The sequence below is a fragment of the Phaenicophaeus curvirostris genome, chromosome 3, assembly GCF_032191515.1.
Source record: "Phaenicophaeus curvirostris isolate KB17595 chromosome 3, BPBGC_Pcur_1.0, whole genome shotgun sequence".
NCBI classification, from domain to species: Eukaryota; Metazoa; Chordata; class Aves; order Cuculiformes; family Cuculidae; genus Phaenicophaeus; species Phaenicophaeus curvirostris.
This window is the reverse complement of record NC_091394.1, coordinates 50631773-50657622: the sequence shown is the minus strand read 5'-3', so window position 1 is coordinate 50657622 and position 25850 is coordinate 50631773. Positions and strand designations below refer to the sequence as shown.

The window sequence follows — 25850 nt, the reverse complement described above, 5'->3', positions numbered from 1 at the left end:
GGGGTGCGCATGCGCGGGGGGCGGAGCCTGCGCGGCAGCGGCGGTGAAGCCGCCTGCCCGCCCTTCCGCCAGCCCCGCACCTCGCCGGCGGGAGCGCGCATGCGCGGGGGCCGGGGGACGCGGGGGCCGGGGGGGTCGTTGGGGTCGTGCGGGCTGTGGAATCCGTAGGTTGGGAGAGGCCTTGGAGGTCATCAAGGGCAACCGTACCTGATCACTGCTAAATCATATCCCTGAGCGCTACATCCGCCCGTCTTTTAAACACGTCCAGGAACGGGGACTCAATCGCCTCCCTGGGCAGCATGTTCCTAGAATTATTTGGTTGGAAAAGACCTTGGGAGATTATTTGAGTCCAACCCTACCTGTCCAATACTAAATCATATCCCTGAGAACCTTGTCTACCCATCTTTTAAACACCTTCAGGGACCTGGCACTTGGCCGAGTTGAACCTCATACCCCCAAGCAAACCAATATAGAAAGATAGAATCACTAGGTTGGAAAAGACCCACTGGATCATCGCATCCAACCAATCCCAAGCACTAAACCATACCCCTCAGTGCCTCATCCACCCATCTTTTAAACACCAACAGGGAAGGTGACTCGACCACCTCCCTGGGCAGAAATATGAGCTTCTACAGAATCACAGAATCCCTAGGTTGGAAAAGACCCCTTAAATCACTGAGTCCAACAATTCCTATCTGTCACTAAACCATGTCCCTGAGCACCTCGTCTACCCATCTTTTAAACTCGGTTGCTGGATGAGGGAAAGGCTGTGGATGTGGTCTTCCTGGACTTCAGTAAAGCCTTTGACACAGTTTCTCACAGCATTCTGCTTCGGAAACTGTCAGCCTCTGGCCTGGACAGGCACACACTCTCCTGGGTGGAAAACTGGTTGGATGGCCGGGCCCAGAGAGTGGTGGGAAATGGTGTGAAATCCAGCTGGAGGCCAGTGACAAGTGGGGTTCCCCAGGGCTCAGTACTGGGTCCAGCCCTGTTCAATGTCTTTATCAATGACCTGGATGAAGGCATCGAGTGCACCCTTAGCAAGTTTGCGGATGACACTAAGCTGGGTGGAAGTGTGGATCTGCTGGAAGGTCGGGAGGCTCTGCAAAGGGATCTGAACAGGCTGGACCGCTGGGCTGAGTCCAATGGCATGAGGTTTAACAAGGCCAAATGCCGGGTCCTGCACTTGGGGCACAACAACCCTGTGCAGTGCTACAGACTGGGAGAAGTCTGTCTAGAAAGCTGCCTGGAGGAGAGGGACCTGGGGGTGTTGGTTGACAGCGACTGAACATGAGCCAGCAGTGTGCCCAGGTGGCCAAGAAGGCCAACGGCATCTTGGCTTGTATCAGAAGTGGCGTGACCAGCAGGTCCAGGGAGGTTATTCTCCCTCTGTACTCGGCACTGGTGAGACCGCATGTCGAATCCTGTGTTCAGTTCTGGGCCCCTCACCACAAGAAGGATGTTGAGGCTCTGGAACGAGTCCAGAGAAGAGCAACAAAGCTGGTGAAGGGGCTGGAGAACAGGCCTTATGAGGAGCGGCTGAGCGAGCTGGGGTTGTTTAGGCTGGAGAAGAGGAGGCTGAGGGGAGACCTCATTGCTCTCTACAACTACCTGAAAGGAGGTTGTAGAGAGGAGAGTGCTGGCCTCTTCTCCCAGCTGACGGGGGACAGGATGAGGGAATGGCCTCAAGCTCCGCCAGGGGAGGTTTAGGCTGGACATTAGGAGAAAATTCTTCACAGAAAGGGTGATTGGGCACTGGAACAGGCTGCCCAGGGAGGTGGTTGATTCACCTTCCCTGGAGGTGTTTAAGGCAGGGGTGGACGAGGTGCTAAGGGGCATGGTTTAGTGTTTGATAGGAATGGTTGGACTCAATGATCCCATGGGTCTCTTCCAACCTGGTTATTCAATGATTTTATGAAATAGCTCCAGGGCAGGTATTTAAATGTAGTGCTTATCCCTAACGACTACATCTGCCGGTCTTTTAAACACCTCCAGGGACAGGGACTCAACCACTTCCCTTGGCAGCCTGTGCCAGTGCCCATTGACCCTTTCTGTGAAAAAGTTTTTCCTGATTTCCAGAATATGTAGAATGCAGGGTCCATACTAATACCTAATCTAATCTAATCAATGGGAGTTAATGAACAGTAAAATCTTCTCCTTCTGTGATATTTGAAGAATAGAACAAAGAAGGCTGCAGAAGACTGGCAGCTGACCATTACTTCAGGAGCCAAAAAAAGATGGAAGGTCAAGATAACCCTTATTTCAAACCTTATATGAAAACTTCAAAGGCGGCCAGATGCCAACAAAATAGGGTAAGAGGCTGTTTTGCAGACCTCAGACTCAATAAAGGACTGAGGGCAGCATGCACGAGGGGAGGACAGCTACTATAATTGGCATTGGGAAATGTGATTAATATGCATGATTTTTATGAGAAATATAATACATATGTATAAATTCAGTGTATAAAAACCTGCTACTTATAATCACTGGTATATAAGGTAGGAGGATTGATCCCCCCCGTATATCCGGTACCAAATTAAAAGAATGCCTGCTTCTTAAGACCCCCAATTGGTGTTAAGAAGTTCCTTTTCCAAATTTTGGTGACAACACCATTGGTCACAGCCTGTTCAAATCCATTTGCAGACCTTCCCTACCCTCAACTTGATCAACCCTTCCACCCAGTTTAGTGTCATCTGCAAAATTACTAAGGGTACACTCAATGCCTTCATCATTGATAAAAGTATTGAACAGGGCTGGACCCAGCACAGAGCCCTGGGGAACACAACTTGTGACTGGCCTCCAACTGGATTTAACACCATTTAACACCACTCTTTGGGCCCAGCCATCCAGCCAGTTTTTAACCCAGCAGAGGGTGTATCTGTCCAGGCCAGCAGCAGACAGTTTCTCAAGCAGAATGCTGTGAGAAATGGTGTCAAATGGTCACTGCCGGCTTTATCCTGTCCCATCCCTCTGTGGCCAGTGTTCCCATGCAGTTGCAGTTGCATTCCAGAGGCCAGATCCCAACTGGCTTCTGGATCGAGATGGCAGAGAGAGCTGCACTGGGGGACTGGGAAACGTCTAACCAGAGAGCTGGGCTTTGCTTACCCACCCACAAGGTAGGACCAGGATCCCTCCTGCCAGGCCAGCCCAAGGAGAGATGTCAAAGCATACCTCTTATCAGCTGCTCCTGCTGTGTGAGGCACTGCCATAGGCTCCCTGCCCTGCCTCTTGGCTGTGGTTCTGTCAGGACTGCCTGTACTTACCTAGCTTGTCTCAGCACTCACTAGCTTCCCTTCATAGAAACACAGAATCATTAAGGTTGGAAAATTCCTCTAGGATCAGACAGTCCAATTTTCAGCCCAACACCACTGTGCTTATTAAACCATGTCCCGAAGTGCCACATCTACATACTTTTTGAACACCTGCAGGGATGGAGACTCCACTACTTCCGTAGGCAGCCTCTCCCAATGCTTCACCACTCTTTCAGTAAAGAATATTTTCCCAATATACAATCTAAACCTCTCCTGCCACAACCTGAGGCCATTTCCTCTTGCCCTATTACTTGTTACTTGGGAAAAAGAGACCAGCACCCACCTCTCTACAACCTTCTTTTGGGTAGTTGAAGAGCACGATGAGGTCTCCCCTCAGCCTCCTCTTCTCCAGCCTAAACAACCCCAGTTCCCTCAGCTGCTGCTCCTAACACTTGTGCTCCACACCCTTCACCAGTTTCACTGCCCTCCTCTGGACATGTTCCAGCACCTCAATGTCCTTCTTTTAATGAGAAGCCCAAAACTGAACACAGTATTTGAGGTGTGGTCTCGCCAGCGTCACACATGGGGGTGATCATTTCCCTGCTCCTGCTGGCTGTACCGTTTCTGATACAAGCCAGGATGCTGTAGTCCTGTGGCCTATCTATCTTAAGCACAAGCAGCGTACCTTGGAGTAGGACCACCCATGGCCCACACAGACCTTCAGACAACAGGTTTTGCTACATCCAAGCCTCTCTCCCAATTAACTGTTGAGCATTTCCTCCTCTTCCTAGTCCTTTCAGCCCCAGGGCACTGCCATGCATTTTTGCATGTTTCTGAAAGAATGAGTGATCTCAAATGATGTTTTTGTTTCCAGGTTACATTTAATTACAGTGCCAAGCACGGGAAACTTAACATGTTCCTACAGTAAGTAGCCCAAATAACTAGGTCAAGATGTAGCGTGAATAGTTACAAAATCTACTTCAGTTCTGCATTGCCACAGAATCAAGATTACACTTGTCAGGTGGTATTTTTGCCTCATTCATTAATGTCCTATTTTTAAAATAAAGTGTATAAGAAGTCATATTTCAGTGATGATTTTACAGATACAGTCATTTTTACCTTGCATTTATGTCACTCAAAATGAGTGATTGGCATTTCTATAACTACATAATTTCCTCTAAAAAAATGATTGAAAAAAAAATCATGGATGTTCCTAGCGTCTTCATTACAGCTATAGAAATGCAGTTCATTTATCTAACATTGACAAGTTTTATGCATGTCTTTTTAAAGACAGCACTTGCTTAAGTGCAAAGTATGGGTGCCAGTTTTTTTTTCAATTTGCATTTCATATCTTCTCTTCCAGTGTGTTTTTCTGCTGACAGGGTTGGGGAGAATTCAAGGTAAGCTTTGCTTTCCCCTTTCTTGAAAGCTGGAAGAACCTTGCACCTGCACAGGATTAGAGTTCAGGATGATTGTGACAAACATGTGCTTGAAAATTGGCAACAACAACAAAATAATCAGAATGCAGTGAGTGGAGATAATCTGAGCAATGTATTATTAACTGCATACATCTAGGATGGAGAAATGCTGGTTGCAGAGCAGTTCCACAGACATGATTTGAGAATTAGGGTGAATCCAGAGCCAAGCATTTGTCAAAAGTGCCGTGCTTTTGCTTAAAGGTAAACCATCATGCCCTGAATGTCCAAACACGTGACATAATGTAAGACATATTAATCTTGTTTTATATGGAACTGCTAAAGCCCTAGCTGGAATTCTGTGTTCAGTTTTATACACTGCAAGAAGGAGGTGCACTAACTAGAGTCTGGATTAAAGCAATGAAATAAAGCACAAACCTAGAAAGCCTGACGACTGTAAAGAATGGAGAGAAGGAGTTTGCTAGTTTAAAGAGAAGCCTGAGATAGGTAGGCATCCTGGAGATAAGGAGATTGAGGGGAGACCTTAGCGCAGTTTACAACTCCCTCAAAAGAGCAGGCACTGATCTTTTCTCCCTGACAACCAAAGTTAAGACCCAAGGGAATGGCAGGAAGATGTGCCAGGGCAGGCTTAGGTTGGATATTAGGAAAACATTCTTTACTCAGAGTATGGTGGAGCACTGGAACAGTCTCCCCAGGGAAGCAGTAAAGCCACAAGCCTGATGATATTCAAGAAGTATTTGGACAACAACCTGAGATACATGGTGTGAATTTTGGGGTTGTCCTATGCAGGGACAGGAGTTGGACTTGATGATCCTTGTGAGTCCCTTCCAACTCGGGCATTCTATGATTCTATGATCTTTAATATGCTACAGAATGCTGCAGAGAAGAGAATACATTTTTTTTTCTCCCCCTCAGATACAGAGAAGATGTAAATTACAAAAATTTAATTTGGAGGTTGGAGAGATTCAAATTAGATGCTACAGGGAATTTGTCAACAATTAAATCAGCCATTCTGCATGAAGAGGTAGGAGGAGAGATGATTATATTCATCCTTATTGCCCACAGGCCATTGCAAAGATGGAGACAGTACAACATCCAGAGGAAGCAACATGTTACCTTACACTGCAAGAATGAAGATTCAGATAATTATGAGGAAAAGTTAAGCACTAAGGAATTTCTTGAGCTGTCATCACTGGAAAGTCTAAGAGAGGTTAGACCTAGACAAATTTATGTATCCTTGAGGCAAGACAATGAGGTAGTTTGCTGTGAAAGCAGTAACTCCTAGAATGCTTATGTGAATGGCTTGGGCGTGTAGTTCTATTGGAAATTATTTTACCACTATTAATTATGACCCCAAGCTGAGGGCAAAAAGATAACAGAGATAGTAAAGAAAGCAAAATTTGGTTCCATGTTTAGACCTAGATTCAAGTAACTATTTAGTTTTCATTCTCCTGTTTTGAGTCCTAAATTTTAATTAATCAGAATTTGGAAGTATTTAAGAACCTGCATATTTTTATGTGCATATCAGAACTTAATGAATGGTGCTATCTGAGCCCAAAATCCTAAATCCCACATTAAGATTACAGGAATGGAAGTTTGAAAAAAAACTTTTGTTTTAGCTTAGTTTAGCCCATCTATAGTAATTGGAAAAAAAAGGGGGAAAAGGCGGTCTATTCTGATGTTGTTTAAATACTAATATAGCTAAACATATAACATCACAGTTGTGAGATTATGTATAGTAAAGGTCATTCCATATCTGATAACTGGAAAGGTAATTTTTTCCAAGATCAGTGAGGCTTCTTTGTCTTCAATGTCATAGACAGTGTTGTTTTAATTATTTTTGAAACAATAATAAAAAGAATGTCCCCAGTCTCAGCATGACTGAAATATACACTTTATTAGGCACAGTCACACATTCCGCTTAATTTAAGAAAAAAAAAATGAAAAAGGAGAGAGCAAGAGACAAAGGGATTTTGTAAAACAATTTCCTTCTGATAAAAATAGAACATAAAGCTTTAACCTACAAACGCCTAGAAAAGATGGTGCCACATTTGTTTGTCCTAATGCTAAATTCTCCTGTAAATTTAACGCTATGATGCTACAAGCATTTTTTAACTCTCTGATACCACTCTCTATATAGTGCTTGCACTTTATAAGATGCTACTTCTAATTTAGCTGAACAAATCCGTTTACGTGACTATACACATTATTTGGTATTCAATAACTTGAAGTTGTTAATGACATTTTCTATGACTGTTGTTGTCTATAATCCATAGAAAAACATTGATATGATGGAGTTTAGTAATGTACCATTGGGCCAGGAAGAAACTGTAACAAATAAAATGACACAAAGAATAGATCGCAAAAACTGTATGGACTGTAGTTGACATCTCTGACAGATTTCCAAGGACTCTGTAATATCTTTTCATTGTCAGTTATACTTGTTTTAAGTCTTATTATATTGAAATAAAGACAAATGTTGTTAATTAATCTCCAACATGTTTATGTATACTAAATTAATAACAGAGTAGCGCAGTTGATATGGTGCACAGGAGTATTTAACAGCTAATTAATTCCTTTGTCTGTCTGAAATAAGCATTCTATTAAAGCATGTTATGAAATACAAAGCCACAGCTTTCAAACCTGTGATACCAGCATAGCAAGAGTTTAATGTTTTATTTGGGATCTTCTTTTAGTAGAGAACGGAACCTCACTGTTCTTAATAGTGAGGCATATCCCAAACTGATACTCTTCTCAGCAATGCATGAACTTATATTAAAATGGTTACTAAATCTAACCTTTGGTCCATCAGTTCTGTCTTTGTAAACTATAGATAGCAAATGAAGACATTTAAAGCTCAAATCAATTAAGCAAAAGAAGACCCTGAAGGTCAGAAAGTAGCCCAGATTTCTACAGGGAATTCAGATTATTTGTTCTGCCTTGTCAGATAAGATAATCAGCAAGATAATGCACTGGGTAATTACTGATGCCTTTCTGGAATCAGAATCTAATCCTGGAGCACAAAAAGCTTAAACCAGGTACAAATAATATTTCCATAGTTAAGGAAGCAGTATTTACCTAGAAAGCATAAATAAGATGACTGTTACTTAAATGCAGTGCACGTAAAAGCTATCAACAATATTGAAGAAAAAAAATTTAAAAAACTTAAACGCTTTTTGATTTAATAAAATAGTGTTCACGTTTTACTGCCAAATCTGTCCAGAGGGGGGAGATAAATAGCCACGGTTTTATGCTGCTATAAAGGAAAAGGAACTAGCTGAAAATGCTCATTCTCCGTGTGGCTCCTGCCGGCTTTATTTGCTACGTATTATTTTATCTCCACTAGTCTTTTTTTAATCGCATGATCCAAACCGCATAAGCTTTAGATTTGCATAATAAACCAATGTGTTACATAAATGATGTTAGGAAGACAGTATTGAGTTTAACAGCACAAAGTAAATGCTAAGTAGGAATACAATGCCACAATTTATATGAATGAAGAATTCTGTTTCGTGACTATAAATAACATGTTAACATACATCATGAAATCTTAACTTCACTAGAGCTGATAGGAGTTTGACTGTTAATTTTGATGGGACCACAGTATGTAAACACAGAAGAATGAATCAGGGTTGAATCACAAAGAAGTAAAATACATAGGACTAAGAAATATATAAGAACTAAAATTTTGGAGTAAATTATCAATAACCCTGCTTGATTTTGCATACAACAGTTCAAGCAGCATGGTGTACTTGCAACTTCTGTTTTATAAAAATAAAAGAGGAAGATTAAGTAGAAACAAGGACAATATCCCATCATGTCATGTACTGTCACTGAATGCCCTCAGTTCTGTGTTCTGTTTTTTAGCAGGATTTTCTACTGTGGCTCTGCCAGTACTGTAGCTTTAACTTAGCATTAGCTCAATGAGAGCATTTTGTTCCCATCTTATCAACAAAACACAAAATCTTCTCTAATGTTCCAATTCCATTCTACATCTAATATAAACCTCAATCTGGGCCATCCAATAAGGAATGTAGATAGATTTAAGCATAATCTAGTTCAGCTGATTTCAGTTTCACAGCAATGTATTTTGCTAGACTGCAGTCTAAACTGACAAAAATGAGCTATAAGGTTCACAGTTATAAGCTCTTCACATGTAGCTGATTTATCATTGTGGAAGCAAACCAAAGCAAACCAAACTGATTCAATCAGAAGAACAAAAACATGCATTAAAAAGCTTAAATCTTGGTCTAAGGCTACATGTCTGGTAAGACTCAGTAGAAGTACACGTACAGGTGACTTACACCTTAGTTAAGAATATTTCTTCTCTTTCAGCCAAAAATCTAGTTGTGTGCTGGCTATAGCAGTGTACAGTTGTCTTCTGTAGAGCTGGAGAAATCTGAAAGCTTTTCTATGAAGTAATAACTGCTAGGAGGTTTTAGGAGCTTCCTGGCAGAATAGTATTGGTGAATTGTCACATTTCCTCCGGCCACACCTGCATTCAGGCATGTCAAAATGAACTTTTCTCCCATGAATTTTTTTTTCTGCTGGAGAATACCTGTAGAAACTGCCTGAGATCGCTACAGCACTGCTTAGAGCATCAAAAGGCATGCCTAATCTCAGCAGTTAATCCATCTGACATCATCTACAAATAAATCACATTACATGGTTATTTCCTGCGAAGTACGAAATAAGTATCAGCAACAGACTCGCATATGTAAAAATTCCTACTGCCCACAGTTCAGAACAACATGAAAAGTTGCTTCTGTCACTCATTGGAAATTCTTCTGGGTAATCAAGGGAGAAGATCCACAGAGTCGTGTCTGAGAGTGTCAGCACATTAGTTAATTCTCATGTTCCTGTCACCCGCCAGCCTAGTAAGTAAGATCAGCAGGGAAATACAAGAAGGGCCTGTGCTTGCTGTGCTGCTTTCCAAGCAGAGCTGAGGAGTAACTTACTCAAGAAGGGCATCGGGGCTGCATGTAAGCTGTTAGGGAACAAAGTTTTAGTTTCTATCCTGTGACCTGGTCAGTTAACGAACACTCAGTCATTAAACATTTTTCAGTGTGAAAACATACATGCAACTTGTTGTATATAATTTATTACTTCATTAATCATTTCCATGTGTACACTCCTTTGCTAAGTGGTATATCTCGAATTTGATCACTATGCTCTAGTCTGAAGAGGGAAGGGAAAGAGCAAAAAGCATCAGTCCAGTAAGGAGTTGTTGTATCATAAATAATATTGTGATGTTTCACAGGAGGTAGCAATATAAATGCCCAGTAATTCTTGTCCCTTTCCAAGTCTGAAAGGTTTTCCAAGAGTTCTTCTTTAGTTCAGCCTTGAATAAATCACTAGCAACCTAGATCAGCTGTGCAGAGGCAGAAAGGGGAGCAGGGAGGTGCTACTTTTCTGCTCTCAGCTGCCAACAGTGCCTTGCAAAATGAGAAATGATCAACAACTTGGTTTGTATAGTGGCTAATGATGACACAAACCCCAATAGTGTGTGGGGTGTTTTTTCAAGTAATTGTAACGAAGAGTGGTATTATTTCAAAATTTCCAGCTGAAATACATCTGCCATAGGGTAGAATTAATACCAGCCATAGGGTTTGGTTGCCTGCCGCCCTGGATTCAACTAGCTGATTATGCACTACACCTTAAGTAAATTTCTGCTCAGGATGTGCTGTGGCCTTAATGCTTTGAATCTTGCAGTCAGGTTACTCCATTGCCCCATCCCAGAATAAGAGATGATGTCAAATATGCTATGCTGTGAAAATCAGTGACAACAAACAGTCCAGTGAGTTTGGTGCAAGGCTGTTTGCCAGTGCATTCAGCCCCAACATGGGAAGTGGTTCATGCTTTCCACATCACTAATTCCTACAGGTTATCTTGAAAAAGGACAGACATGAAAAACATGAACCCTGGATTACAGCAAGACCATTTTTTCTTATTTCCACACCTCACACACTTTGTTATTACTCTGGAATGTGCAAGGAGGCAAAACATCAGTGAAAAATAGACGTTCCTTGAAGACTCTGGAAGCAAGAGGATTGCAGTGATCCTGATGGAGAGACCACTGTACATCCAGGAGTCAGTGATCCATGCTGCAGTGTACCTGAGCAGACCCAAGTCACTGCTGTGCTGCCCTCCAGGCTGCCCTGTGGTACACAAATCCCTTGGCTGCAGGATAACTCCCACCAGCTCACAGCAACAGAGGAGCCCACAGATAACTCCTTCTGGGTGCAGGCAGTTACACCACCTGCCTGGCCTACATTGATCTACAGGGCAGCAAGGAGTTCTCATGTGGACATCCTTTATGAATAGATGTTTTTTTGTAGGAAAAATAAAAGATCTTGAGTTGACAAGGAGGAGCTTCCCTCCACAGATGTCCATCCCAGGGTCAGTTCAATGCTGCAAGAACATGGGATTCACAGCGTATGAGGGGACATAAGATTTACTTTCTCTCTGCATTACTGTTCTCCTAAGTGTCTTTTGAGAGCTGGTGTTTTGTTCAGTCATTTGTTGTTGGGCCTTTCTTACTGAGATCTGGGAAAAAAAACTGTCACTGTCTCTCTCAATTCATTTCACCCTCATCCTGATGCAGAACAGGGAGTAGCTGAGAACAGAGTAACTGAGTAGCTGAAGGGCAAAGCTCTGTGTTGCTCTGGGATGGGTTATAGAGTAGGGGGGTGCTAATACTTTCATTTTATTACAGAAATTATAATTATCATGAGAAAATACTATAAATATTTTTATATCGTATTTATGTGTGTAACTGTAATACAAAATAAGAGAAAGATGCTTGATTTTATTGTGAGATTGCTGGGAGCAGTTATGATGTTGTGAAAGATGCTTCAAAGCCAGAAGCAAGAGGGAGAAGTAATGGGAAAGAAGCTTATACAGACTGACAGCAGTGGCTAAGAGCATCAGAAACTGTATGAATACAGGCAGGAAACAGCTAGTGCTGTGGAAATAAGGACAGCAACTTGGAGACCTGCTCCTAAGGAAAGAAAGTTGATGTGATCCTTTGCTGAAGCCTCTCTTTGCTGAAGCAGATGACATATGCTTCCTGCTGAAGCATCCCTATAAGTAGGTCTCTTAACTAACATAGACTAACTTAAAGTAGTGAAAAGCAGAGCCCAAACACAGTAAATCTGTGCTATCTGTGCAGGTGCAGAACTGTTCATTTTCTTCTTTTGGTATTTCATTCTTAAAACATTAAAAAGGATAGGTACCTATAGACAACACAGAAAACTGAAGCATGCCTCATTATTTATGTCCCAAGAGTTTCACAGAAATTGCTCAGGTTTAAACTTGCCCACTTTTGGGGCAGGAGTTTCATCCTGATCTTTCATGATAGTTTCTCATGGCACCTGTGGCTCCTGCCCTGCCTTTTCAGCACATGACACAGACTCAGTCATGCCTCAACACCACCACAGAGCTGCTCTCCTTCCTTAGTAATTCCTGCAGGATTTCAAAGACACTGTGGGAGCTTTCAAATTGCAAAACCCCTCTCTGGTGCTGAAGGCAGAAAAACATGGTGCAAACTGTTAGCTTCAGGTGAAGGAGGGAGTGGAGAATCAGAGAATCATTGATGTTGGAAAAATCCTCTAAGATCAAGTCTGTCAACCCCAAACCACTGTGGCTACTAAACCATGTCCCAAAGAACCACATCTCCGTGCTTTTTGAACATTTTCAAGGATGGAGACTCCACCACTTCCCTTGGTAGCCTGTTATAATGCTTCCCCACTCTTTCGGCAAAGACTTTTTTTTGTAATATCCAATCTAAACCTACCCCAGCATAACTCAAGGACGCTTCCTCTCATCCTATCACTTGTTACTTGGGAGACGAGACCAACACAAACCTCACCACCACCTCCTTTCAGGTAGTTGTAGAGCGCGAATAGATGGAAAGGATTAGTTAATCAGGAAAGATTCACTAATTCACTAAGATCGGGAAAGGTCAGGACGAATAGATGGAAAGGATTAGTGAATCAAAGAGCCCTGAACCAAGGCACAACACTTCACCTTTTGTCACTCTTGCGCTCTCAGCACATTTATTCACAATTCGCTACTGCTTCCCCCACACCTGAGACTGAAGTGATTTCCAAGGACACCCTCTGGTGACCCACCACCCCTGTACTCTCACAGCCCTCTAGCGAGAGCGCTTCGCCCAACCCCTCCGCCTTTCTGCGACCGCCCGGCAGCGCCTTCACGCCCCGCTCCGCCCCCAGGCCGAGAGAAGCGCGGGCTGGAGCCAAAGCCGCGCACCGGGCAGCTCGGGCAGGGCCCTCCCCGGCAAGGGCGCTCGCTGTGGGCTCGTGTCCTTAGCAAAGGGCCGGGCGGCGGGGCCCTGCTCACCCTGCCCGGCTCTACAGCCACCCCAAAACCAGCCCCCCGCCCGCGGCTGCGACCTCTCGCCCGCTTCCAACCGCCGGGGGGCGTGGCTTAGAGTTGTGTGGCTGCGGTGTGGCTGTGACGAAGGGGGCGTGGCCTCTGCAGGGGGCTGTGGAGACGGCAAGGGGCGGTGGCTGAGGTGGACGGGGCGTGGCCATGGCGAGGTGGGCGGTGCCGTAGCGAAGGGGAGCGGCTATGGCGAGGCGCCGCTGCTGAAGCGAGGGGGCGTGGCTTGTACGAAAGGGGCGTGGCCTCCGCGCAGGGGGTGCGGCTGCGGCAACGGGGCGTGGACCGGGGCAGGGGGCGTTGCTGTGGCGTGGGCCGTGGCCGTGGCGGGTGGGTGGCTTTGTCGAGGGGCCGTGGACTGTGACGGGGAGGGGGGCAGCTGGGCTGTGGCAAGAGGGATGGGTCTGGGGGCGTGGCTGTGGCGAAGGGGGCGTGGCTTGGAGCGTGGCTCTGTGGGGGGCGTGGGTTCTTGACTCTGTCTCCCGAGGGGGCGTGGCCTGTACGAGGGGCGGGGCTGGGGGGCGGGGCTTTGCCTAGGGGCGGGGCCGGGGCTGCGGGCGGGTGGGCGCGGCCGTGGCGGGAGGGGCGGGGCCTCGCGGGGGCCGGGGCGCCGCCGCCGGTCACGTGCGGGGCCGGGGCGTATGAAGCGAGCGGGGGCGCGCACGGTGGGCAGCGGAGCCGAGTTCACGCGTCCCAGGTGTGTTTTGTTCCGCGGGGAGGGATTGCGAGAGCGGCGGTGTTTGCTGCGTGGCTGCCTCGTGTTGTCCCTTCCCCGCCCTGCGGGGGCGCCGCGTTCAGCTGGGGCCGGCTGGGGCCCCGGGTGCCGCCGGCACCGTGTCTCTCAGCCTGGGTGGGGGCGTCGCTGCTCCCCTCTCGGAGCCTCCCCGGCGTGACCTCGGCCGGTCGAGGCTGAGGAGCCAAAGCAGCGGCACCCTTAGTGCCGCCTTTGGGGAGCAGTGTGAGCGCCCGCCGGGGTGCGCAGGTGGCCCTTTCTCCTCTCCCTCCTCGCCCTTTTCCTCTCTGCGACCGGCCTGTAGCCGGTGGTGGGGTGGCCGGTGTCCCCAGTTGCGGTGGGGCCGTGCCCTGTGTCTGAACGCACCTTTCCTATAGGTACTAAGTGCGTTTGCTGTGACACGTGAACCTGTCGCCTTCTAAAAGTGTTTTGTAACTGGTAGTGAAATGAACCGCTCAGTTCTAGGTGCGTGTGCAGAGCTCCAGCGGTTCTGCTAAAGTTCTTTCTTGGGACTATGCTTACGTGTTGATCTGGTGAGGTCTTGTACTGAGCATGGTTAGCTTATTTAGTGCTGCTGGGCTGAAAGGAAGTCTTAACAGAACTAAACTGTGCATGGAGAACATCCAGGAGATGTTAGGTAGGTATTGTCTTGGCAATGGTACCAAACAGATATTGTGTTACGGCATCTGTGTTAGCGGCTACTGAGCAACCAATTACTTGATTTTAGATAGTGCTTTCGCATGAAGTACCCCAAGACTGTGTCATAGAAGCATGTTCAACTCCTAGAAGCCTTTAACCGAAGATTAAGCTAAACTGTTTTTCGATAACATCAGCAGTGCTTCTAGTACTGCAACTCTTTCTTCTTGGCACAGCTCCTGTCAGTGCGGTGTCTCACGTGGGTTTGTAGACAGGTTCTGTCTGTTTGAGCGGTTTGGTACATTTTGTCGTCGTCCTCCTCCTTTACAGGCATCACTTCACAATGTGTGCATGCCGGGACGTGCAAGAAGTCTCCTTAAGCAACTATCATCCTCTCCTACAGGGATCTGTAGTTTTCATTGCTAGAGGGAGATCTCTTGAAATACTAGCCAGTGCTGTGCTTTTTACCAGCTTTACTGTTTGGTGTGAATAGAAATCTTCCTATGCGACCAGTAGCTGCTGACTCAGACTTAACATTAAATTGGGCAGTGCCAGTACTGCTTCTGCTGCTTATCAAACCACAGCAGAGTGAAAATGAGCCATGTTCTGGTTAGCATGTGTTGCTGTTCTGGGCTGTATACGTGGCAGGAGGCCTCAGCAGGAGAAGAAATTGGAGTAAAAGCAAATGGGTCTTATCAACAGTGCTGCCCAATGGTCAGGGACAGCAGTTTAGGTCTTTGTAGACAGCTTGAGAGAAAAGCGTCATTTCTGCTTGGACTCCCCCTGAGCAGTTGAGCAAAGTTGGTAGTTTGTACATTAGTAATTAAGTGGTCTTTTGTGGTGAAGTATGCTGTAAAACTTCCTTAAGCAGGTATGCAGGCAGAATGGTAACCTAGGCTCTCAGTGCTGGAAGCAACTCCTGTGTGAAGGCAGACACTGTAATAGCGTGAGAAGATCACCCTGGCATAGGACTCAGATGAAGATAAAAGCAGAGCATCTCGATGCTATCCTTTATACCTTCTTAAAGGATAAGATTCAATTAGCAGTCAAGCACTGTTCCAGTAGCCCTAACGAGTTCAACAGAAGTGCCTTGCACATCTCAGCTGTATAGGAGGCACTAGATACTGCTTATGTGGTTTCTCGTAGTATACCGGTGACTGTAGAGCCTAGTATACAAACCTTTAAACACCACAAAGCATAAAAATGAGCTGCGAAAAGCAGTTTAACATGCATCAGCTGATTAATGGAATAAGGTATCTGCTTTCTTAAGTGGTTAGTAGCTTTGCAGTACGAATCACATAAATGAACCTGCCTGTAGTATTTCATGGCAAATAAATCCAAACTGAACTGTTAAGATTTTCCGTCAGTGCTGATGGTCTGTATAGGTACCTCAAAACTGGTGGGTAGGAATTTTTGGAGCTCTTTCGGTGGTGAGTCATGTGACCAAGTAAATTCCCATCTGCTACGGAGTGCAGGTGTATGAAGTGTACTTGTAAACAAGCATGTAGGGTTTGAGCACCTATGTACTGATTTTTTTAGTATCCTAAACATGCTCCTCAGACTTCTCTTGGTGGCTGCTCATCTCTGTTATAGAACAAATCCTGTTGCTTAAGCCAGTATTTTCAAGATTACGTTTTGTTAAGAGCCCCTCTGCTGCCAGCTTCATTGAGGCACTTCATTTAGCTTGTTAGCTAAAACTTTAGCTTCTGTATCACTTATCTGATGAGTAACTGTACACAGATTCACTTTCCAGCCTCGATTGTAGGAACATTGTCATGCGAATAATCCTTCTAACTATGAGTAATAGCCAGACAGTCATTCTTCTGCATCACTGCGTGCTTAAAGCTTACACAAAGGGTATTTGAAATTGAAGGCTTGGCCTGAGCAGCAATATCTTTGGGCACTAAACTAGCCAATCTGACCTTTCTTAGCCGTGTTACGCTGCATGTCACTATTGCTAATTTCCGCTTTATGAGTGCAAACAAATCTGTGATTTTTAACCTAGTAACTATTTGGGGGAGAAAAATCCTGCAAGTACTTTTACAGTGATTCAGCTTTCCATGTATCTTAAGCTGTTTAAGATTCTGCTCCTGTGCATAGCTGGCTTTCTGCATACAGGAGTTGTGCATTTGGATCAGCTTCTTCGTTTCCATCCCAAGCAGTATTTTCTTCCTTCTCACCAATATCAGTTGCAAACTGCAGGTTCCTAATGTGTTGAAAGTGCATTGTTATTTATACCTGCTGCGTGTGGGATGTTGACAAATGATAAGGGGCAATGACTGGAGTATGTTTCTCTCATCTGAGACATCTTGAAGATCACTAAAGAAATACTGTGTGGGAAGGGGTGAAAATGAGGATCACCTTTTCTTTTTCTCCTCTCCCCATTGCTGATGAGTAAGCCCATAAAATGGGCTCTAACAGTTCTCTTAGCTTTTGTCTGTGTGATTTCAGTGCTGCATCGTGTCCTCTTGAAACAGTATCTTGCTACTTCAGAGAAAGAATTACAGAATGATAATATTAACATATTTGGTTTTGAACTTTCTCTAGACACTGGTAAAGTTGATTCACTTGGGGAAGTTATACTGCCCCCGTAACAACAGTGTTCTATGTTGCCTTAGACAAGTGGATGGGCTCCTGGATAGGCTTGAAGGGCTAGCACTAGGGAATTCTGGTGTGGGGCTAGCACTAGGGAATTCTGGTGTGGGTCTAGCAGAGCTCAAAAGCAGATGCAAAAGAGTATTGTCTGACTACTGCTGGGGGAGTTTGTATCCTGTGTCTATGGTAGATTGCAGATGATTGATGCAGTCTGTTCTTCTGAAACCTACTAGAAAAGGGGCTTGCTTAGTCTCGCTGGTGAATTCTTTGAAAATGGACTCCCTGTCTCCCTTTGAACAAAAGGTAATAGAAAACTGTTCTTTATATTGCTAGTGCTTTGGCAGACTGTCCTGTTCTATGCTTCTGTCTTGAACGTTACAGGCTTTTTGTTGCTTACCCAGCGTTCCAACTGTCTCTTTTTCCTGTTGAATGGCTTCTCATCTTACAGGAGTTGAAGAGCTCCCCACGTATGCGTTTGCTGTGAGTGTGTCCTGTGCAATCAGGCTGCCTGTCTAATGCAGCACTGTAAACAGTTTGTGTGACCAGTCAAAGCCTCTACTAGTAGAGGAAAGCTAACTATGTGAGGCAAGTAATTTTTGCAATCATTAAGTGACTTCAGAAATCTGCGTTCTGCAGGATCTAGTAAACCTGCTGTATCAGGTGAAAATGCTAAATGGGAGACACTGAATTCGGGCAGCCTTTTCTTTTACTGTTTTTTAGCAGCAATAAACGGTACTGCAGCACAGTCTTCTGAGGCTGCCTTTAAATTGTTCTTGACACCTCTTAAAAGCAGTGTATTTAAATAGGACGTTAATTTTTTTTGCCTGTGCGGAGTTGTGCTGCATCTGGGTATAGTAATTACAATAATACTTTAAGAAAAAGATGAAACAGCTTCAGATTGTGATTCTGTCAATGTGAAAAAAGTTGTTTAAGGCCTTATTTAACTGAATTCTGCAAGAGATCTGGTAAGTAGGAGTATCACTTACCCAAAGGTGTAAGGCTCCCTGTCTAGTAGAGAGCTGTAAAAACAGTAATGCTAACAGGCTTTGTTTTCTCCTTTCTTTGTAAGATTTAAATACTCTTTTTTTTTTTTTTTCAGTAGTTCAAGAGAAATGGTAAGATGAGAATTAGCTAGTGATGTTTTACAGTTGCATGTTAACTTCTTGGTATTTTATTACTGTGTTTCTTAAAGATAAGGTCATATCTACAACGTTGTTTATCTGACTCCCCTTGAAGTCAGGGTTGGAGGGGGTCAGGTGTGTGAGTTCAAGAGCTAATAGTACCAGTCCCTGATGAGTATCTGGACTCTGGACCTCCATGTGAACACAAATTTTGTTCCCCAGGATTAGCAGCCATAATATGTCCGTTAATTCTGAAGACATACTTAGGCTAATGATTTTTTTTTTTTTTAATTCCCTCACTGCCTCTAGAAAACCTTAAGGGGTAAAGGTGAAAACTTTATGAGGAAAAAGTAAATGTACCAAAACTTGCCTGGTTTGTGTTATACAGTTCCTATTCCCAAGGCACACTTGACACCTAGAAAACTAAGAACCAAGAAAACATGGGTATTTTGTTATTTAACTGCTTTGTATGAGGAATTTTAATGCCTCTTAGTGGCATAACTGAGTGCTGGACTGTTGAAAACAGCTTGCACGTTAAATATGTTCCACAGGGGAAGTAGTTCTTTCTTATACTAGTGTTGGTATTAAAAAAGGGAGAAAAATGACATAATAGTTAATATTATAACAGCACAAGAGATTGCAAAAATGGTTCTTTCATATCTTTTAGACATGAGCACTGAAGCAGAACAGCAGCTTCTCCATGATGCCAGAAATGGAAATGCTGAAGAAGTTAAACAGCTGTTGGATACCATGGACAAAGGAGAAATAAGCTTTGATATCAACTGTAAAGGTTAGTAGCCTTCCTCAAATATTTGTAGTCTCACTGTTGAAGCTACATGCGGTGAAACTGTTACTGTTAATATATTGCTTTCTTTGGAGACATCATAGGGTAATAAAAACCACTTAAACAATTGCTTTTACCCTGCGACTTAAAGCTACACTTGCATAGGGGAGAAATCATGGTCAAGTACAGGTAGTAATAATGTACAGTGAAGCTCAGAGTAATTAGCAGAAGATACAATTATGAACAAGACAAAGAATCAGTACTTCTTCTGGCCCGTGGTCATGTTTATGCCAAATTGGGAGCTTTATAATACTAATCAGAATAGCCAGTGGTACCAGGGGATGGTTCAGGGAGGTAAAGGACCTCCCACAATGCTGCAGTCATTTATTTGTGATCTGCTAGGTGTGATTTTTCTTTTTTATTATTTTTTTAGCCTGTATTTCATTATGTAGGAGGAGCAGCTGTGCCACTTAGAGATGGTTAGGGCAAATGTATGCTTTTTACCGTTAGTAGTATACTGGGTTACTTAGGAAGAGGAGGTAAAGCTACCAGTTGCCTGGGTCTCTGGTCAGCATTAAAGTTCTGCATGTGCCTAGCTAATGTAGTTATGGCTAAGCAACTTGCTTGCTGAGCACTGAAACTTCAAATTGGGTCCAATTTGCAAGTTTGCTAGCAAGTGCAGACTGCCCTATTTCTTTATTCAATCAGTAGCTTTGTATTTCTCTTTATTTACTTGAGTGCGTTTTCTGGTTGCTTAAAGGGGGGGGTGTATCCCACTCTTTTTACACAGTCTTGTTCAGCATTTAACTGTCAGCAGCACTGAGAATACAGTCCTGCAAAGGGAGAGGGGAGTGAGTAGCGTTTTTTTCCTCTCCTCCATGACACAGGGAACACCTCGTCCTAGAGAGCAAGAGAGCCTGTTATCTGAACAAGCTCTGTCCCTTTCCCAACTCTAGTTCTTAATCATCAGTTTACTCATCCTTTTGTTTGACTATTCAGCCATATATGTTTTCCCACTAGTTAATGCACTCACCTCAGAAAAACAAGTTGTAAAACCCAAACCCTTGCTTCCTCATCTTCAGGAAACTAGTGTGTATTGCATAAACAGTTGGAATTGAAGTAACTTAACAGTCATGCAACAGTACCCATAAATAAGTTGAAGTCTATTGTGCTTGGAAGAGATTTCAGAGCTTCTCAGGTGCATTCTGACACATAATCTGAAGTCAAGAAAGCATAATGAAATGGCATAATCAGCAGTCCTGTATTATATCGAGCAAGCTGATCTCTGGTCAGCATTCTTGCTTAAAGTGAAGCGTTAGCATTGTGGGAGTCTGCAGCATGGAAGACACTCGGCTAATGAAGGGAAAGCTAGGTAGTGCTCGGCTGTTTTTCTTGTAGTTTACTAGTACATGGCCAGCCAGCTAATACATGCTTTGCTAATGGGAGGATTAGTAAGCTAGAGGGAATGTGCTGGTGTTAGTTTAGGTTAAACAAAATAATTCTGAATATGGAATCCATACACAATGAAATATGTGCTCTCTGTTCTGATACCTCTATGTTAGAGGACACAGAAGTGTAACTTGAGTGTTTTCTGGAGGGATAATTCTGGTTTTTTTGAAACTTCAGAGTTAAATCTCTATTTTTCCACGGTCACTCTGTAGAGACTGTTTCAGTTGCACTGTTCCCAAAGAGTGCTCCCCTGGAAACAGTCTAAGAAATTCAAGCCAAACGGCTTCTGCAGTATTACTACCCCTGCTATCCTGCCTCCTCACTAGCAAAACCACTATGTCTTGTTACAAATCCTGACCTGTTGGGTACTACCAGATAGTAATTGCACAACCACAGGATGATTAGCTAAAATACAGGCTGTAGACTGTAAATGACTTGTTGTAGCCCTCAGTCTTCCTTCTTTTCCCTACAGTCTCTTGTTCTTCTGTCACTACATTCTAAATAATCAGATATCCCTAGAAATTCAGGGTATGGGGAATGTCTTCAGTACTACAGCAGCTCTTCCAGGACTTGCAGCTGATGTGGCAGTGACATAATGGCTTGGAATAAAGCGCTTTTGGAGCAACTGCAAGGCTCTACTGGAGGTAGTGTAAACTTCCCCAAGAGCGTGCCTTGGGAGACGTAAGTCCAGCACATCAGTGTGCCTGGGTGTCAAAGCCAGCCTTCAACATGTTTTAAAACCAGTCTTGTCTCTCCAGGCGTGAGCTTATATCTGAGACTGTGCTCTAGATTCACAGATGTGAACCCTGTCAAGAGTGATCCCAAACATTCCCATTTCAGCCAAAGTGAAGGAAGAGAAAATAACTGCAGGCTTTTCCTTGTTATGTTGTGACTGGATTCTAGACAGTCAACACTTGCAGATAAGCAAACATGCTTGATGCATGTCCAGCCAAATAGTGTGGACTTCAGTCTTCAGTTTTCTCCATTCACTGCTTTTAGAAGTTATGCACATTGAAACAACACTAAACCTGGGGTTCCTGCAAAAAGGTCATATTTTCTAAGGCTATATTGGCTTGGTCTTTAAGACCAAGAAAGCGGAATATCTAGGACTCTACAAACTCTGTAAAATAAGGTTGATGGTCAACAATGTCTTATGCCAAAACACACATTTGAATGACTGTGCAGTAGCCTGGCAGACCACAGCCAGGAGATGACTGCCTGGCTTGTCTACATTCTCTAAACAAACAGTAACACTTGTGACTTTTAGCTAAATGTCATCAAAGCAAAGAACTGAGTAGGAGGGATAGGAGAATTATATTTGAGTTGTATTTATTCTACTTTCCTATCCTTGCATTCTCCCCAGTGTAATGATGTCCTGTTTAAATAGTTTTTAGAAAGTGCAGACACTTGTAGTTGTTTGAAGAAGAGAAGTAACAAATGCACCAAGAGCTTGAAGTAACTGGTTGGTTGACATCAGAAATGCAGACTTTCAAAGCGGATGCAGAACTGGCACTTTGTTCCAGAAGAACAACAAATCTAGCCAGGTTCCTGATTTTTTTTTCAAAACTGTATTCCTTGTCTGAAGCACTATTATCACTGATGTAACTAATGATTATTTTTGGCTCACTGCACTGAATTCAGTGCAATTTGGCCCTCTGTGTTCTTTGAAAGACAGAGATTAGTGATGTCCATTTAGTAAGTTAAGCAGCATATGTAGCCCTAGAATTAGTCTGTGGTACTTGAGCCCATCAGTCACATAGAGCAGGAGTTCAGTTCTAAAAACCAGACTGGGATAAGGGGGAAGACAATAAATCTAGGGTTTGAACAAGAGCAGACATTAAGAAGAAAGAACCAAATAACAAAAGAAATTGGCAACAGAGGACAAATGTTAGCCAGAAACAATTATAAGAAATAGGAAAAATATTTCAACTGTGAACCACATTCTAATGTTAATTTGTAATATGACAGCAGAAAGAATGATGAACTCACAAGATCAGCAGTTCTCTTCTTCCTTGTGCTAGCGGCTTGTCCCATCAAGGCAAACTTAGATTATGTATGTTCCAGACTTGAATGCCTGAGGATACATGAAAAGGGAAAATTTAATGGTGGTAATAATTTCAAAACCATTTTTAATGCCTCATTTTCATTTTTCTTCCAAATAGAAAGTGGTGGCTTGTAGGTGGCAGTTGGAATGTTGTGGTTCTGTTGCTTAGTAAAAACAAAATGCAGGTTGGCTTTGCTTGGTACAGCTGAGTGTTGCGATGGGAAACTAACATGAGTTAGTTTTTACTCTCTTCCTTTTAAAGAAGTGATTGTTGGACAGTTCTTGAACTTCATTCCCGCAGCCAGTCCTCCAGGGCATATTGTAAATGGTTTTATAAGCATAAATGATGGTTTCCTTTGCATGGTCACTTCTGTGCCTGTTTCCTACTTATGCCTCTCATTCCTGCAGAAGCAGCTGTAGGTGGTACGAGAGTTCAGCAGTGCCCAGTGATTTTAAAATCATGATGCTTAGTAAAACTATCTATTAAAATTGTGTACAAGCACAAGACCACAAATCCCCCTAAAATCAGGCCATTCCATCTATTTTGGTTTGAATAGTCTGTTTGGAATGCTTGTCCTACCTCTCATTTGTGTGCAGGATATAAAATTACTAATCAAACTGTTTTTTGGTAAGAGAAACGTGTACTTGCATATGCCATTTTCATAGTAAGTGAAAGTAACTGAAGCTTCTTGCTGCTGCTGAAGAGCAAGGCATTATGTGAAAATAACAGGTTTATTCTCCATCAGACTAAATTACTTTCTCCTTTCAAGAAGATTTTGTAGGTTCAAACGTAATGTTTTTAAACTGAATCCTAGTTTAATAATTGAGATGATGTCAATAGTATTGGTGCTTCCAGCCTCCTTGTTCCTCTAAGCTGAAGAATGATTATCCATGCTAGCTTTCAAGCAAATGACAAGATCTGTTGTATTGCCTGTCCAAAACTTAGTTTACCTGCTTTGTCTTTTAGGCAGAAGTAAATCTAATATGGGTTGGACACCTCTTCACCTTGCTTGTTACTTTGGGCATGCTGTTGTGGTAGAGGATTTGCTGAAGGTATGTTTCTGTTTGCTTATGCGGATAAGGCAGAAAAATTCTTTGTTACACTAGAAACAATTAGTACTTACTAACATCTTGTGATGGAAGAAAGGCAGCTTTGTAGACATGTGGAGCCAATTCTCCAGTTTATCTGCATGTATCAGAGAGATAACTAAGCTGATTATTAAAATTAAAGGAACGAAAGAGTTGTGGTATTAAGATCTGCCCAATTTACAAGGACCCAAAATAGTGACACTGTATGGTCTATACAGAACAGTGTTTAAACAGAACAGCTACTCTGAACAGCGTTTAAAGTTATCAGCACTTAGCTAACTTTCTCATGGCGTAAGTGTGCTTGTCTGTGTAACCATCTGAATATATGACAAAGACCTATAATTATAGGTATGTGCTTGTGAAAGCTTCAGCCCTTTTCAAGTTCAATGGATATCTGCATATAGGAAGCCTTTATCCTATACTGATAATGCAAATAGGAATGCTAAACTGTTACAAATGCAAATGAGTCAGTGTTACCTAATTGTGCATAGGTATATGTCCTGAATTCTGTGCAAGCTAACTTATATGTGTTTTCTTTATAGGGACAGGCTAATGTATTTTGCCTCATTATTTATTCTTAACATCTTTGTAATAATGAACTGTGTGATGAACTTTGAAATGATGAACCTTTGTGGTCAAAGCTGAGGTGTTTGTCTTTCTAGCCACATTTGCACTTGCAGATGTGTTTGCAGTTGTTCCTGGCTGGGTTTGGTTTTTTTTACCGTCAGCTCTGAGGGCAGCTTCAGCCAACCCTAACTGTATTACAGCCTGTTCCTTTTTGAAGGGTTTTTCTGTAGATGGTAAGAACGTGCTAAGCAGCCTGAAATACAAAGGTAGCTAATTCAACTTGAATTGCATTCAGAATAAAGGCTACTAGCTATAATCATGACTAAAGCAGGAAACAAATTTGAGGTTTGAGAAGTTCTTCTCTAGCCTACACACCCATTCAGCAGATAATGCTGCTCTCAATCCAAGAGGCCTGCTTAAAATAAATGGTAAAGTTTTGTCACTTAATGCATCTATTGGCACTTCCAGGGTTGGAAGAGGGGTGCATAACTTTATGCTTTCTTCTTTGCTGATAGGGCTCTTGAGAGGATATTATTTAAAGGATAAGTTGAACAATAAAGGAGGCTGTGGGCCTAGAAGCTAGGCATATAGTTATGTCTATGTATTTGTGCCTAAATTTTGTGCTCAAAGGGAAAGTGAATGAGGTAGTGTCAGGTTCATCAGTTAGCTGGGTTGCTTCCGCCTGCCCAAAGTTAAACTGTGATCTAAACATATTTGATAATCATGTTCTACCCTCCTTCTGACCCTTTCAGAGGTTAGGTAAAGTGATGCAGCAAAAAATACTACAGAGAAGGACAGAATTACTTGATTTCCAGGAACAGTGCTGGTATAGGGTGGCAAGCAGTCTTCCTTTCAGAGAAAAGGTGTGGGATGAAGTAAGTGTGAGAAGAGGAAGGGAGCTATAAATATGGGTTGTAGAAGAGGAAAGGGAGAAGAAGGGTTAAACTTTGGATGATACCATCTTAATGCTGATGTGGAAGCTTTCACTTCAAGTGAAACAGCAGTAATAAGTGCCTGGAGAAAACACCACTTCTTAAATCAGGAGCACCAGAAGGCTCTTTTTTGTATAAGTGGTATATGCCTGCAAAAAATCCAGGAGGCTTTTCCTTTTTGAAGCAGTTCATAGAATGCTTGTTATGAATTGTACTTTATCTTCATTTCCAGGATGTGTGTATTATAATTCTGATCTGATTTACCCTGAGGCCTACATTAGCGTGTTGCCCTTGTCTTTCCCACAGTCGGAGGGAATAGCAATGTAATTCTTGTTGGAAGGATATTCAGGTGTCTTTTGGTCTTGCTGTTTAGGCTGGTGCAGATGTGAATGTGCTGAATGACATGGGGGACACTCCACTCCATCGTGCAGCTTTCACAGGACGTAAGGTAAAGAATGATGCCTTCTTAAGCTGCAATCATAGAATTAAGGAAATGTTAGCAGTAAGATAACTTCAGAAATGTTTTTGCAGTGTCTAAAAATTACTTATCTATTTTGGTGCAGTGCATTCAAAAGAACTAGGTACATCGCCTAGCTGGTATTACTGTCCAAAACCAAAACAGTACAAATATCTCTTCTTGAAGATGGGAGAAGAACGATCGGTGGTTTTCCTTTGTCATATCTTATTTTAGCTTTCTGTTGGCAAAGATTTTGCTGTCAGACAAAGAAGGTTATCTTCCAGTGTAGCACTGTGCATCAGTTGTATAACTAACAGATGTTGCTTCTGTTCTGCTTCTGCTGTGTGTCAGAA

At 43.1% G+C, this 25850-nt stretch overlaps 1 protein-coding gene across 1 annotated transcript in view; it reads left to right on the top strand.

Moving 5' to 3' along the window:
• Positions 1 to 18842: 18842 nt before the first annotated feature.
• The window catches only part of OSBPL1A (oxysterol binding protein like 1A), a 68884-nt gene continuing 61876 nt past the window's right edge, over positions 18843 to 25850 (top strand). Inside the window, exons 1-3 of the mRNA XM_069853975.1 lie at positions 18843 to 18965; positions 23420 to 23505; positions 25414 to 25488. Coding sequence (XP_069710076.1) covers positions 18845 to 18965; positions 23420 to 23505; positions 25414 to 25488 — 282 coding nt within the window. The 5' untranslated portion in view covers positions 18843 to 18844. The remainder of the gene's footprint in view (positions 18966 to 23419; positions 23506 to 25413; positions 25489 to 25850) is intronic.